The sequence below is a fragment of the Rhagoletis pomonella genome, unplaced genomic scaffold, assembly GCF_013731165.1.
Source record: "Rhagoletis pomonella isolate Grant_MI unplaced genomic scaffold, Rhpom_1.0 Rhpom_scaffold_00011, whole genome shotgun sequence".
NCBI classification, from domain to species: Eukaryota; Metazoa; Arthropoda; class Insecta; order Diptera; family Tephritidae; genus Rhagoletis; species Rhagoletis pomonella.
The window spans coordinates 2490489-2502876 of record NW_023458565.1 but is presented as its reverse complement, the minus strand read 5'-3'; the positions used below and the strand labels follow the sequence as shown (position 1 = coordinate 2502876).

General features: G+C 37.0%; 1 protein-coding gene across 1 annotated transcript; it reads right to left on the bottom strand.

Moving 5' to 3' along the window:
- Positions 1 to 6: 6 nt before the first annotated feature.
- Positions 7 to 453, bottom strand: LOC118746987 (39S ribosomal protein L17, mitochondrial-like; the record flags this gene model as incomplete). The annotated part of the gene is made up of 2 exons (XM_036480981.1): positions 100 to 453; positions 7 to 39 (listed from the first exon to the last, which is right to left on the bottom strand). Coding segments are annotated over exons 1-2 (228 nt in total), but the record flags the coding sequence as incomplete, so codon positions are not given.
- Positions 454 to 12388: the final 11935 nt, after the last annotated feature.

Sequence of the window (12388 nt, the reverse complement as noted above, 5' to 3'; positions counted from 1 at the left end):
TGTGTGACGATCGCCATATCGTATTGCGTTGGAAATTAGCTATAATTTAAACACGAACAGAGAGCTATTATATCGTTATATTTCTTTGCAATTACTTACCAGTTCTGCATAGCCTCGCGCTTCATCAGCTCGATTGTAATACAATTCTATACGCTCATGCTTGACCAGCGCAGTCACAGTTTTGCGTAGTTTTAGTAAACGTCCCTCAGGTCCATCAGGATTTTTGAGATTTCGACGTGGTTTCACTGCAATCCGCAATTGCGACATCAGCTTACTCACATCGGCTTGATTCATTTTAATTTTTCTCTTGTTTTAGAAATATGCTAAAAACTTATAAGGCAGAAAACATTTAACGCCGCTATCAGGTAAATTTTACGTAAACAGTACAATGCGGCGCTGCATGAAAGGTGCTAATCAGCTGTTCGTGTGCAGGGCTGACAACTTTCTTTAGCAATGAAGTACCATATTCGAGATGAAGAAAAAAACAAAAATACCAAATAGAAAATACAGTGAAGGTGGAAAACTTAGAAAGCGCATAGTAAATAAAAATAGTTTGCAAATTCCTAGCTTACTGTTCAATATGCCGAAAACGAAAATTAAGCTAAAAATGGCAACGTTAATATTTTAAAACGGCAATAAGAAGACCATTGAAAAGATAATAAGCTAAAAAATGGCATCGTCTTCCGGTTATTTGCAAATAATACCAGTAATCAATACTGAGTTGCGTAACTTTAATATTTGCAAATAAAAAAGTAACTCAAGGTTTATGCGATAAAATTTACCATTTTGCAAATTATTTGCCAAATAATACGAGCGATGACATTTCGCAATTTAAAATAAAAAAGGAGCATCAATTAAGCGGTCAGATTAGTCAATTATCTGAATATTCTATTTTTCGATAGAAAACGTGGTTTAAGTGCTTTAAATTGTAAAAATATATAATGTACAAAAAAAATGTTAAATAAAATGTAAAAAAAATAATGACAAAAAAGGCGTGATTACTGTGGAAACGGCAGCCCTGTTCGTGTGACAGCCGTTAGTACTAGAGTAAAACACTATGGTAAAGTAATAGAGTGAATAAAAGTTTGTATTAGAGTGTATAAAGTTGGTTCCTAACAGTGTTGTAAAATTTTTGTTAACCAATTCCCCCAAGTACTGAAAAATGGCCGTTTTTAAGAATAAATTTGAAACCATTTGATTTATCTCGACCTAGGGATTCTTTACAATGCATATTCGGGGCCGATTTCAGATGAATATTTAAAAGACACTTAACTTTAATTTTGGATTATTTCAATGCAATTTACCATTCGTTGTGTTTCAGATCGGATTGCAATGAGGTATAGGCGTTGTTCTGGGTATGCAGCCACGGTTTCACGGCTATAGTCAAGTTTAGTTTAGTCCAGGTTCACGCACACTGGGCAACGCGAGAATCCCATATGCGAGTCCGAGTGGAGTCTTGGGTCACGGCAGAAAGAGAGTGAGCCTCGGTGGGGCCACTCCGACTTATTCGGTTTCATAGCTCACTGAAGTCAGCAGCGCCTGTTCACCAGTAAGTGAGGCCGTAAGCGGGAGACTTTCGTGGAGCAAGCGGCTTGATCTATGTATACACGTGTATTGGCTATTTCAATTGGCAGGGTCGGCAACGACGAAACGTCCGACAACAAGTGATCGACCTCGCCGGGGGTCGCAATATGGTAGTATGCAGTTCTAGGTTCAATCATAAAAAGATCCATCAAGCTACGTGGCTGTTGTTGGATCGAAAAACTAGAAACAAATCGATCATGTTGTGATAGACGGAAGGCACATCTCCTGTGTTTTAGATGTACGTACTAACATCGACTCGGACCACTGTCTTGTTGCAGCCAAGATACGCACCCGCATCTATGGAGCAAAAAATATACGCCCAAATATGCAAGTTAACCTCGAAAAGTTGCAGTCGCAAAATACAGCCAATGCATTCGCTACTCGACTTCCCCACCTGCTCTCAGAGAGCACATTTCCCGCTCATTAAGTACCGCCGCCGAAGATGTAGTCGGATTTCAGCGGCCCGAGAGAACAACTGGTACGATGGGGAGTGTTAGGAAGTTGCAGAGAAGAACGATGCCACCTACAACGACGGGCGAACGCTTACTATGTGGGACCGCTATAGGGAACTGAAATACGTGACTGCGAAGAGCTTGAAATGCTGGCCGACAGGGGAAATACCCGACAATTTTACCAGAGAGTAAAGCGACTTGCGGGAGGTTTAAAGACCAGGGTGAACTCCTGTAAGAACCACAATGGCGACCTAAATAGTTACCGATATCTAGAACGTACTTAAATTATGAATGAAACATATTTTAACCATACTGAATGCTAACAGCATGGAAAGTTGGGAAGAAGATGAATCTGAGCCCCCAATCTATGACGATGGAGTCGATGTCCCATCGCCTGACTATGACGAGGTACGAATAGCAATATCGCGCTTGACAAACCACAAACCTGCTGGAGCTGACAGCCTGCCAGCAGAGCTATTCAAGTACGGAGGCGAGGAGTCGATAAGGTACATGCGTCACCTCCTATGCGGAATATGGTCAGATGAACGCATGCCCGACGACTGGAATATAAGTGTACTTGCCCAATCCACAAGAAAGGCGACCACACCATTCGCGCCAACTACCGCGGGATCAGCCTTTTAAGCATAGGATACAAGGGGGTATCAAGCGTATTGTGTGAAAGTACGTCACCGTCAATAAACTGATTTGGCCTTATCAATTTGGCCATTACGCTAAATCTTGGAAAATACCCGCGATAAAACGATCTACACTCACCATCTCTTTGACGACTTTAAAGTCGCTATCGACTATTGCCTTGTTGCCTATACGCCGCTATGTCTGAATATGGTATCCCCGCCAAACTGATCCGGCTGTATAAAATGAGGTTGAGAATTGGGAAAGACCTCTCCGAGCCGTTCAATCCGGAAATGAAAATGATGTTATTTGAAAGCAATAATTGCATTTTGATTGCTAAAGCTGAATAATTGAAATCATGTACACGCATTCGGCAGCGGCTGAAGGTTCCAGTTTCGAATTGCGTCAGGCGCTCCCTTATTTTTTTCGCACCTTAAAAAAGCATCTGTGAAGTGCAGAAGGAAATCGTATCGAAGGAAAAATTCAATCAGACAATTTTCAGAAAACAGCCAACCGAGAAAGAGGATGCTGGAAAATGCTTTAGTGGCGGCAAACCAGGGGGCAATGTCTAGAGGTTAATGCCATCATTAATTGTGAAATGTTACTTGAAAGCTATTCCCTTGGTGAGAGTGACATTGCGGATAGTCCGTAATGCTCCACGGAGTGTACAACTCGCTAAACGTGATGCTCTAAGCCAGATAATAAAAGAAATGAGCTAAGATTGTGTGATTAAACCATGACCAAGCCCATGGAGTTCGCCTGTAGTTATTGTGAACAAGAAGGATGGCGAAATTATGTTCTGTGTGAACAACCGAAAATTAAATCAAGTGACCAAGAAGGACAGCTATCTACTGCTCAGAATCGATTATACTCTCGGTGACTGGCACGAAATGGTTCACAACACTCGACCTGAAGAGCGGCTGTTGGCAAGTTCTGTGGCTATTTACGTCGATGACCTTCTAGATTATGCGATGCTTCCGTCACTTTTGAAAAGGGACTGCATTAGACACCAAGTTTGGAGCACCTGATAAATATGGAAAAAGTTTTACAGAGGATAGCTCGCCATGGTCTCAAACCAAGTTCTAAAAAGTTGTTCACGTAGGAGGTGAAATTACTGAGGCCGCAAGGTGACAACAGAGGACGTGTGCACTTTTGAGGAGAACATAGAAGCAGTCAAAGATTGGCCAAGACCTAAAAACCTGTACGAACTACGAAGTTTTCTTGGGCAATGAACTTATCGCCGATCCTTCATTGATAACGAAGGGGCGTTCGACAATGCATCCCTAATAGGAGTCGAAAGAACACTTGAGAAACGCAATAGCGCCCTTCTCGAAGTCTTTCAAAGCCCTTGACCGGTGCACGGTTTGCAAGCTGTCCCATAGGGAAACCGGTTTTTACCATGCAATCCGTGTACAGTTCAAGGGCTCTGCAGGACTTCAAAAATACCTCTAATTTCAGCCAACTATCCGCAGATGGATAGCTGGGCTGTTACATACCAGGATTGCTGAAGCCGTAGTCGATGACAGCGTTGTTCAATTACAAACATCAAAAGTGGTCCACAAGGAGGAGTGCTGTCTCCATTTTTGTGTGGTGTGTGTTTGCATTACAGGGGTGATGCGCAGTGTCCGACGGTGCAATGCTGTAACTTGAGCATTGCATTCTATCAGTCCAACAAACTGCTAAGCGGACTCTCCTTAACTTTTCTGGGGTACCTTTATCATGCAAGGACACGTCCAGGCGTGCACACTAATGTTTATAAAATGTCTGCGGGTATAAGAAGCAGATGCTTATTGCTCTCGACTGAAGGTCTCGGTACCCCAGGAAACCCTCAGCATCTTTCAAGGGTAAGTCTATGTCATCAGTCTGTGCCTATGAAGGAAGTAACGAAGCGAGAGGATTCTGATTTTAAGCGATAACTAGGCGGTGCTGAAGGCTCTCATCCTGCGAGATCAAATCCTCGGTGGCCCTAGAGTGTGTAGAGAGGCTTAATGCTTTGGCTGAGAGCAATACCCATACACTTTCTGCGCTAGGGTTCTATTATGAAATTTCTAGAGTCTCTAGGGCTACTTGAGGTGTTGTGATGAGCTGAGGGCACAATAGACCTACTGGTCGCATAGCTTTAATCAACTATCTATCTATCTACTATCGCCCATTTATTTCAAATTTGGCCTGCGTTGCTAAAAGCATCCAGCTCACCAAGCAAAATAAAGTCTTCAAGTGGAAAAAAGGACAGTAAGAGGCTTTATAAGCTCTGAAGGAACGGCTATGAACTGCACCTATGCTAGCATAACCGGTTCCAGATGCAACGTTTATTTTGGATACGGATGCTAGTTGTTATGCGATAGGATGCGTTTTGTCTCAGGTAGTTGATGGATAAAAGAAGGTGACTGGAAAACCGAAGAGGAATTCCTGTGTGGTTAGCATTTGTGGAGTGCATCAAATATTTTCACAAGTACCTCTAAGGGCAACGTTTCCGAGTTCGAACTGAGCATGCGGCGCTGAAGTGGCTACTACAGTTCAAGAACCCAGCTCGGTGGATTGAGCGATATATGAATGCGCTATTGAGTACCGCGAAAAGCTATTCCTCTTTCATAAATGTCATACCGCATTCGTGTCTGTTTTTATTCGCCTTCCTTTGTTGCACAAAGTTTTTAGGTGATATTCATTGTAGGAGCAGCATTAGCCCCATTATGTAAGAAGAAATGTTCCAGAAAATGAAAAATGTAGATTTCTAATATTGAGAACATAGTGCTGGCTTTAGTATGTACTCATAGGTTAAAGAAATTATTTATTCGTGTCATTTTTGATACTGCCAAGCTTTGCCTTTTTGTACGTACCACTTTCTCGCCAATAGTATCAATATTTTAATGCATAGGCACAACAAGTATCGGATTTTATTGCCAACAACACGGACAGAAACAAAAATATACCATATGTATGGTCCGTAAGAATTTTTAGTAAAGCTGGAAGCCGGTGAAGCAGCAACAAATCCTTTTAGGTCAATTGCATTGGAATTTATTGCATTCGTGCGAGTTTTCTTTTTACACAAGCTTTTTTGTGTATTGGAAACGCACACCACGTACATAGAAGCAGAAGTTACAGAAAAATAACAGTGCAGTCCAAAAGCTGACACCCCAAAGGTATTTTGCGCATTTTACGCCCTCGTGTGGCCAATAAAATGCAACACACAGTGATATATATGTATGTATTTAGAGCTTGTAAGTGGCGAGGGGCCTACAATGCGGTAGAAATAAAATGGGAATGTTAGCAAAGCGCAGACTAAATGAAAATAAATGAATAAAATTGTGTGCATGTAGATGGCTATATCTAGCTGTGTAAATACACCTACGCACACAATTGCATGACAACACTTTCGACCATTTGACTAGATTGCATGTAACTATTTCATCAAGGTTGGCTTGCAATAAAACGGAACTTTCCCAAGTGCATATACATAAGCATGTACATACATACATACATTCATGCATGTGTATGTATAACCGTTGTTTATATTTAGATGGAGGAACAAAATAAAGTTCGCTTAGTTGATGAAATAGCAGGTTTTATTTTCTTTTCTTAACGATTTATTTATTTTTTTTAAAGAGATTGCTCCACTACCGCGATTTTAGCCTTTTGAGCACCGGCGATAAGGTCTTATCGAGCACACTAGCAACGAACGGATTGGCCCTTATCAGTATGGCTTTAGATGCGGTTTATGTACCATATGCCAAATCTTGGAAAATACCCGCGAGGATTCTGCCTGCGGTCTGTTCTGCCTCATCAAGCTAAGATAGAGTAGCATAACAGCCCATGATGCAATAATACAAGGTGGTATCAGTTGTGACAGCGCGATTTGACACTACCTTAGCTCAGTAGAATGAGAAGAAAAACGGGAAGAAATGAATCCCCATATGGGGGAAAAATATAAAATTTCACAATTTCTCCTTAACAAAATTTGCTTTTTTATAGTGTATTCGTTATGAAATGAAATAAAATAAGATAAAATACCTTTTTAAGAAAACAAAGTGTATGTGTAACTATATTAATGGGCAAAGAATAGTGAAAGAAGTAACACTGTTTCACGTAAGGTAGTCAATATGGCGGAATTAGAGCGAGAAGTTGCCAACTGATAACACCTTGTATTATTGCATCATGATAACAGCCACCTTACTCTTGACAGTTATAAATTTGAAATGTTTTCAACGATAGAATTACACGGTGTTACAAAATTAAGAAAATATAAATGATACTGAACATTTCGTTTTCACAGTTCAATCGAACTTTTATTCGTCTCCCCGCAGTATGTGGCTTTTACGAGAGTGTACTTAAAAGCTACATACCTTAGTTTACAATTTGCAAAACACTTCCTCGATTTGCACTACAAATGAAAACAACAACAACAACAATACGATAACAACAAATACTGAACATTCACCCTTAGGTAGAATCGCAGCATACTTCGCAATCTGAAGAACAAATTTTATGCATGTATACATACGTATGTATGTATATGTGCGTTGCATGAAAAGCACATTCACAAATTTGGCAACAAATGCTACGCAGACGAAACAACAAAAATTTCGCAACAAATTTCTTTTTATCCTTTCTCATCAAAACGTTGACGCGCTGCTTCGTCATGCCTGCAAGCGGCCCCTTTCTTTGCTCATGACCATGTCGCTTGTTGTGAATGCAGAATGCCTGTGTAGATGCAGATGAATCATCAACTTCAAAAGTGTGTGCTACTAAAAAGTTAACAATAACAACATGAACAAACATGCATGCGTTACTTTCGTTCGTGTGCTTGTTCTATATGCAAGCATTTAAGTATGTAAATATGTGTAAATGCATTAGGATACGAGTACGTATGTGTATGAATTTGTATATGTAGGAGTACATACATATGTACATACATATTTAGTTAGAACTTTTGCCCATACTTCCGCTGTAGACCGGAAATGTGGCTGCCAAATACTAGATGGCAAGGAGTTGCGGGGGATTGTGATGCGATGTTGCACTTTTGATTTGTTGAAACAATAAATTTTACTAATTGACAAAGATCTAGTGTATGTTTTTTGTAACCTGGAGGGTTTGGAGAAACGCTTTAGTAGCTAATTTTTGAAATTTTCTCATCTCAACAAGTTGACGAAGGGAAATGTCGTAGACTGGAAATGTAAGGCAATCATAACAAGAGGAAAGGAGAACATGAGAACATACTGATGGAGGAACTATGCACGGTGGGGTTTTTTTTGTAAATTTTTTTGATAAAAAGTTTTTTAATATACTTAGCAAGGGATCCGTAGGATATGTCGAAATCTAAAATGACGAAAAATAAAAGGCCTGACTATATCGAAGACGTATTTGATCGTAATAAAAAATGCCGACAAGATAACAAAGATCGAAAAAAGTCGAAATCGGCATACCTTGGCATTGGACTTGAAATTAAATGACTTTTTTTTCCTGATTTTGTTGCCTGCAATTTTTCAGTTTAATTATTTATACATAAATATTCGTACACAGGACAAACTATTAATTAATTCAGTTTCAATTTTAGGAAATATAAGGATTTACAGATCAAATGTATAGCTAACACAGGGAAGTGGAATACATGAATTCAAAACCACAACATGTATGTGTGTATATTGGGATGGTGCAAAAATAAATGCCGGGGAAAAAAGTTTAAAATGTTAAGCTCTCGCTCTCTATGATTTTTCTAAATGGAAATAAAGAATACTGGTATTTTTTGTTAAAAAAAAAGATTATGCTTCCATGTATTTTATATAAAGTACTTTTTTCTAGAAATTGTATAGAATTTTTCAATATTTTTCGAAACCATGTTTCTCTTTCGGAGACTTCCAGTAACAATACCCATTGGTTTATTTAACCATATTTTAATACTAAATATTTTTCATATGTTCCTAAAAAATTTAATTTTGTTTCGAATTTTTTTCCTCGACATTCTTGGCGGCTTTAGAAATATTTCTATTCGACATTTTGTTTTTTGGTATTTTAGTTTCGACATTTTAAATTTCGAAATATCGTAGCAGACCCACTAAGCAAGGTGTCAAAAACGTGTTTTTACAAAAATGTAAATTTTATAGCGGAATCCGGTAGAATGAATACCCATCGAGTGAAAATATTTGTTAGAACTTAAGTTAACAAAATGAAGAACAACATTTGTTTCGCAACTTTTCTTAATCGAACAATCTTCTAGGAATGTGCGTGGCAATTTTAGGACCAAAATCTAAAAATTTTTATTTCATTTTGTATTTCGACAGAATAGGTATACCGTGCGACAGTAAATTTTACACACGAAAAATCAATATATGTGCCAAATATAGTAAAACTGCATTTTTAGTTATTCTCTCTGACGTCAGGTTTTTTTTTTAAAGAACTATGCAATTTGAAAAATATGACTAATTCTAAAAATTATTAAATAATTTCACTTCAAGGTAGAAAAACAGTATGGGTACAAAATTAGTAGAATTAAAACCGATTAAATTTTTTGGTGCATAAGGACGATTATATTCTTTCAAAGTGTTATCCTTAAAATTTTACAAGTATAGTTTTTGAAAAAATTATATATTAAGGACAGGTCGAGTACCATAACCTAGAATTTCATCCTTCTAACCTTATTAGCTTAAAAAAATTAAATTTATTAAAAATGATTTTAAATACCTATTCGTCTTTGTGAACCAAAAAATTTAATTTTTTTTTAATTCTACAGAATTTTCTCCTTTCACTAAAAAATTATACGTTACTAAAAATATTAATTTCCTAGATCGATGACCCAAACAGATTCAGAATCAGAAAAGAAAATCTTTCTATTGCGGTTAATTTCTGAACTGTCAAAAGCGGTGTCTAAATTTTATTGAATTGAGGAATTGCTGTTTTCTAAATATTTTAATAAAATAAATTGTCCTCAAGCTCGAATACAATTTTTGATTAGCAATGTACTTGTAGTTACTTAAATCCAGTCGACAACCTGCAGATTCTGGTTTTTTATTTCCAAATTTCATTATGTGAACATATTAATTTTCATTAATATTTATATTTTTTGCTTAAAAAGCCCTTAATGGCTATTTGAAGATGCAAATACGAACGATTTAAATTTTTTATATTTAAAGTGCGTGATGTGCTTACGGTGCACATTTATATACATATTTGGGAAAAAACACACACCCGCATTTGTTTGCAGTTTTTTTTTCTATTATGAAATTGCTCATAAAGTTTAGTTAGCCCATTTGTCAGTTTCAAATTGCTTGCTTCCTTAATTATTTGACTTACAGCCTGTCAGCAGAGTCTTATCGGTTTATGTGCAAAATCATTATTCATTGCGCCTTTTTATAGCTTTAATGTCAGCGCTGTTGGAAGCTATGAAATAATTTTAATGTGATGACTGAAGCGACCGATCGCACTCATTTTTATATGAGTAAACATTTTTGAAGTGGGCCACCATTTTTTAGAAGGTCGACCTTTTTTTGTGCAATTCTCTGTTTATGTCTCACAACGATAAAAGAAAAATACAAGTTTCACAATTTTTCCAAATTCGCTTTATTTTGGAAGTTATAAATAGCTCTTAACTTTTTTGGAAATTTTTTGGATTTTATTTGTTTCTCGCAATTGTAAACACCGATTCTGCTAGTTTTTTGCCGAGGTTTTCTTCCCAGTTTTATTTTTTAATTTGTCATACTTTTTTTTAATAAATATTATTAAAAATTTTTAAAATATTGCTGACATCTCAATGGCTTTAATGGCTAGTTTTCTGTATAAAAAATATAATTCATTCAAAAGCAAAAACCACAAGAACCAATTTTTTTAATTTCATACAGAACTCGGAAAAAGGCAAGAAATTCCAAAAAATTCTCATCAAAATTTTAGATTTTTTTACTCGATTTCTTAGGAAGATTTCGAGTATGCAGTTTGGTTAATTTTAGTATAATAAAGTGCATGTTTACAAAAAATTTAGCGTTGATTTTTGAGATTTTTTTTTTGTCGCGAGTGTTGCGCATTATTTTTCTTTCATATAAAAATAGATTTTGTTCATGCATTAGATGGAAGAAAACGCTCGGCAAAAACAGTTGTCAAAAATCAACGGTAATTTTTAGCGATTTGATCAAGTTGAAAAATTTAAAATTTTGATTGTTTTTTGATTTTTTGGTATTTATTGCATTTTCTCGAGCTCAGTATGAAATTAGAAGAAATGTATTGTCGTGGTTTTGCTGTTGTGTTTGGGGGTAAATCGAATCGGTTGACGTGGTCCAAAGTTATGCGGTAACATACATAAAAAAAAAAAAAAAAAAAAAATATTCCGACGAACTGATAACCTCCTCCTTTTTTGGAAGTCGGTTAAAAAAGCAAATGCTTGGCTGTTGTCGCTGTGCTAACAGTTTTTCAAACCCTGATAATTTCTATAGATATTCGCACGATACAAATAATTTTTACGGTATTTTCCCCGTGAAAAATAATAAGTTTTTGACAATTGGAAGAAATACAACTTTGAAAGTCTTTTTTAAACGATTTTTCATTTTGCTACGTTAGAGCCGTTGCCGAGAAACTTATGGATACATATACATATACACAAAAATTGCTCGTTTATGGTTATTAGAATAAGGGGCAAAATTTCCCGCAAAACCCCCTCCCCCCCAATCAGAAAATTCTGGATCCGCCGCTGCGCCTAAGCATCTTTTTTAGATAAATATTAAAAATATTTCAAATACAAAATCAACATAGGAAAAATACGTGTAAAATGCTTAACCATAAAATTTTAATTTTATTAAATTTGGCAACGCCGTATGTTATCATTGTGACAGCACGAAAAGCTCAGAGCTAATGAATTAACGATGAATATACCTTCGGACCTTTATCTTCATGAAGTAGGATGAGTAAAGTAGAAAAAAAGTTCTGAACTAGAACAATGAATCCGTCTTTAGTTTTCTCGCCATTATCATCGTCTTTTCTGTCTTCTTGAAATTAGATAGAAAAAAGTCTTTGGATTTGGTGGGGAATGAGGGGAAAAAGGAAGTATCTTTAATCAACACACATACAGCCAGTGCATGCGCGTCTGTCGACAGCTATTATTTCGAAAAAGTAGACGAGTTCGTTTATTTAGGAAGCATCATTAATAAGGTTTGAGCCGCATGATACCAAACGAGGTTTTAGAGAAGGTGACTCCCTTCGGTGTGATTTCTTTAATCTGAAGTTGGAGAAGTTAATAAGAGCCGTAGAACTGAACCGACTGAATCGACATCATCGGTAAAAATAAGAGATACGTCTGCGTCTGTTCTGCCTTGTCGGAATTAGATAAGAAAGCAAAGCACTTGACATTTCCAATTGGCGTTAGTGGGGTCACAGAAAAGAAACGAGTGGCGTGTTTTTTTTTGGATTCGTAAATTACTTTTCGTTTTTGTACATCTGTGTTAGCTCTTATCTGCTTAATTAAAAATTTTTCCGGTTCTCTTGGTAACTAATTGAGCTCCCTAAATTTACCTAATTGATGTCGAACTAAAATCACCGCTAAATGTAAGAGGCTGATTTCAGAATTTGAAGAATTATTCTCCATTCTATGCCCTAAGATTCAACAACTCAGCTTCGGGCAATTAATTTACTCGCTAATATAATAAACTCAGCTGTCGCAATCAGCTTAAGGAGTATATAATCCTTCAAGTTGAGCATTTCTTGGCTCAGAATTGACTGCCAACTGCCGTTAATAATTTGCAACA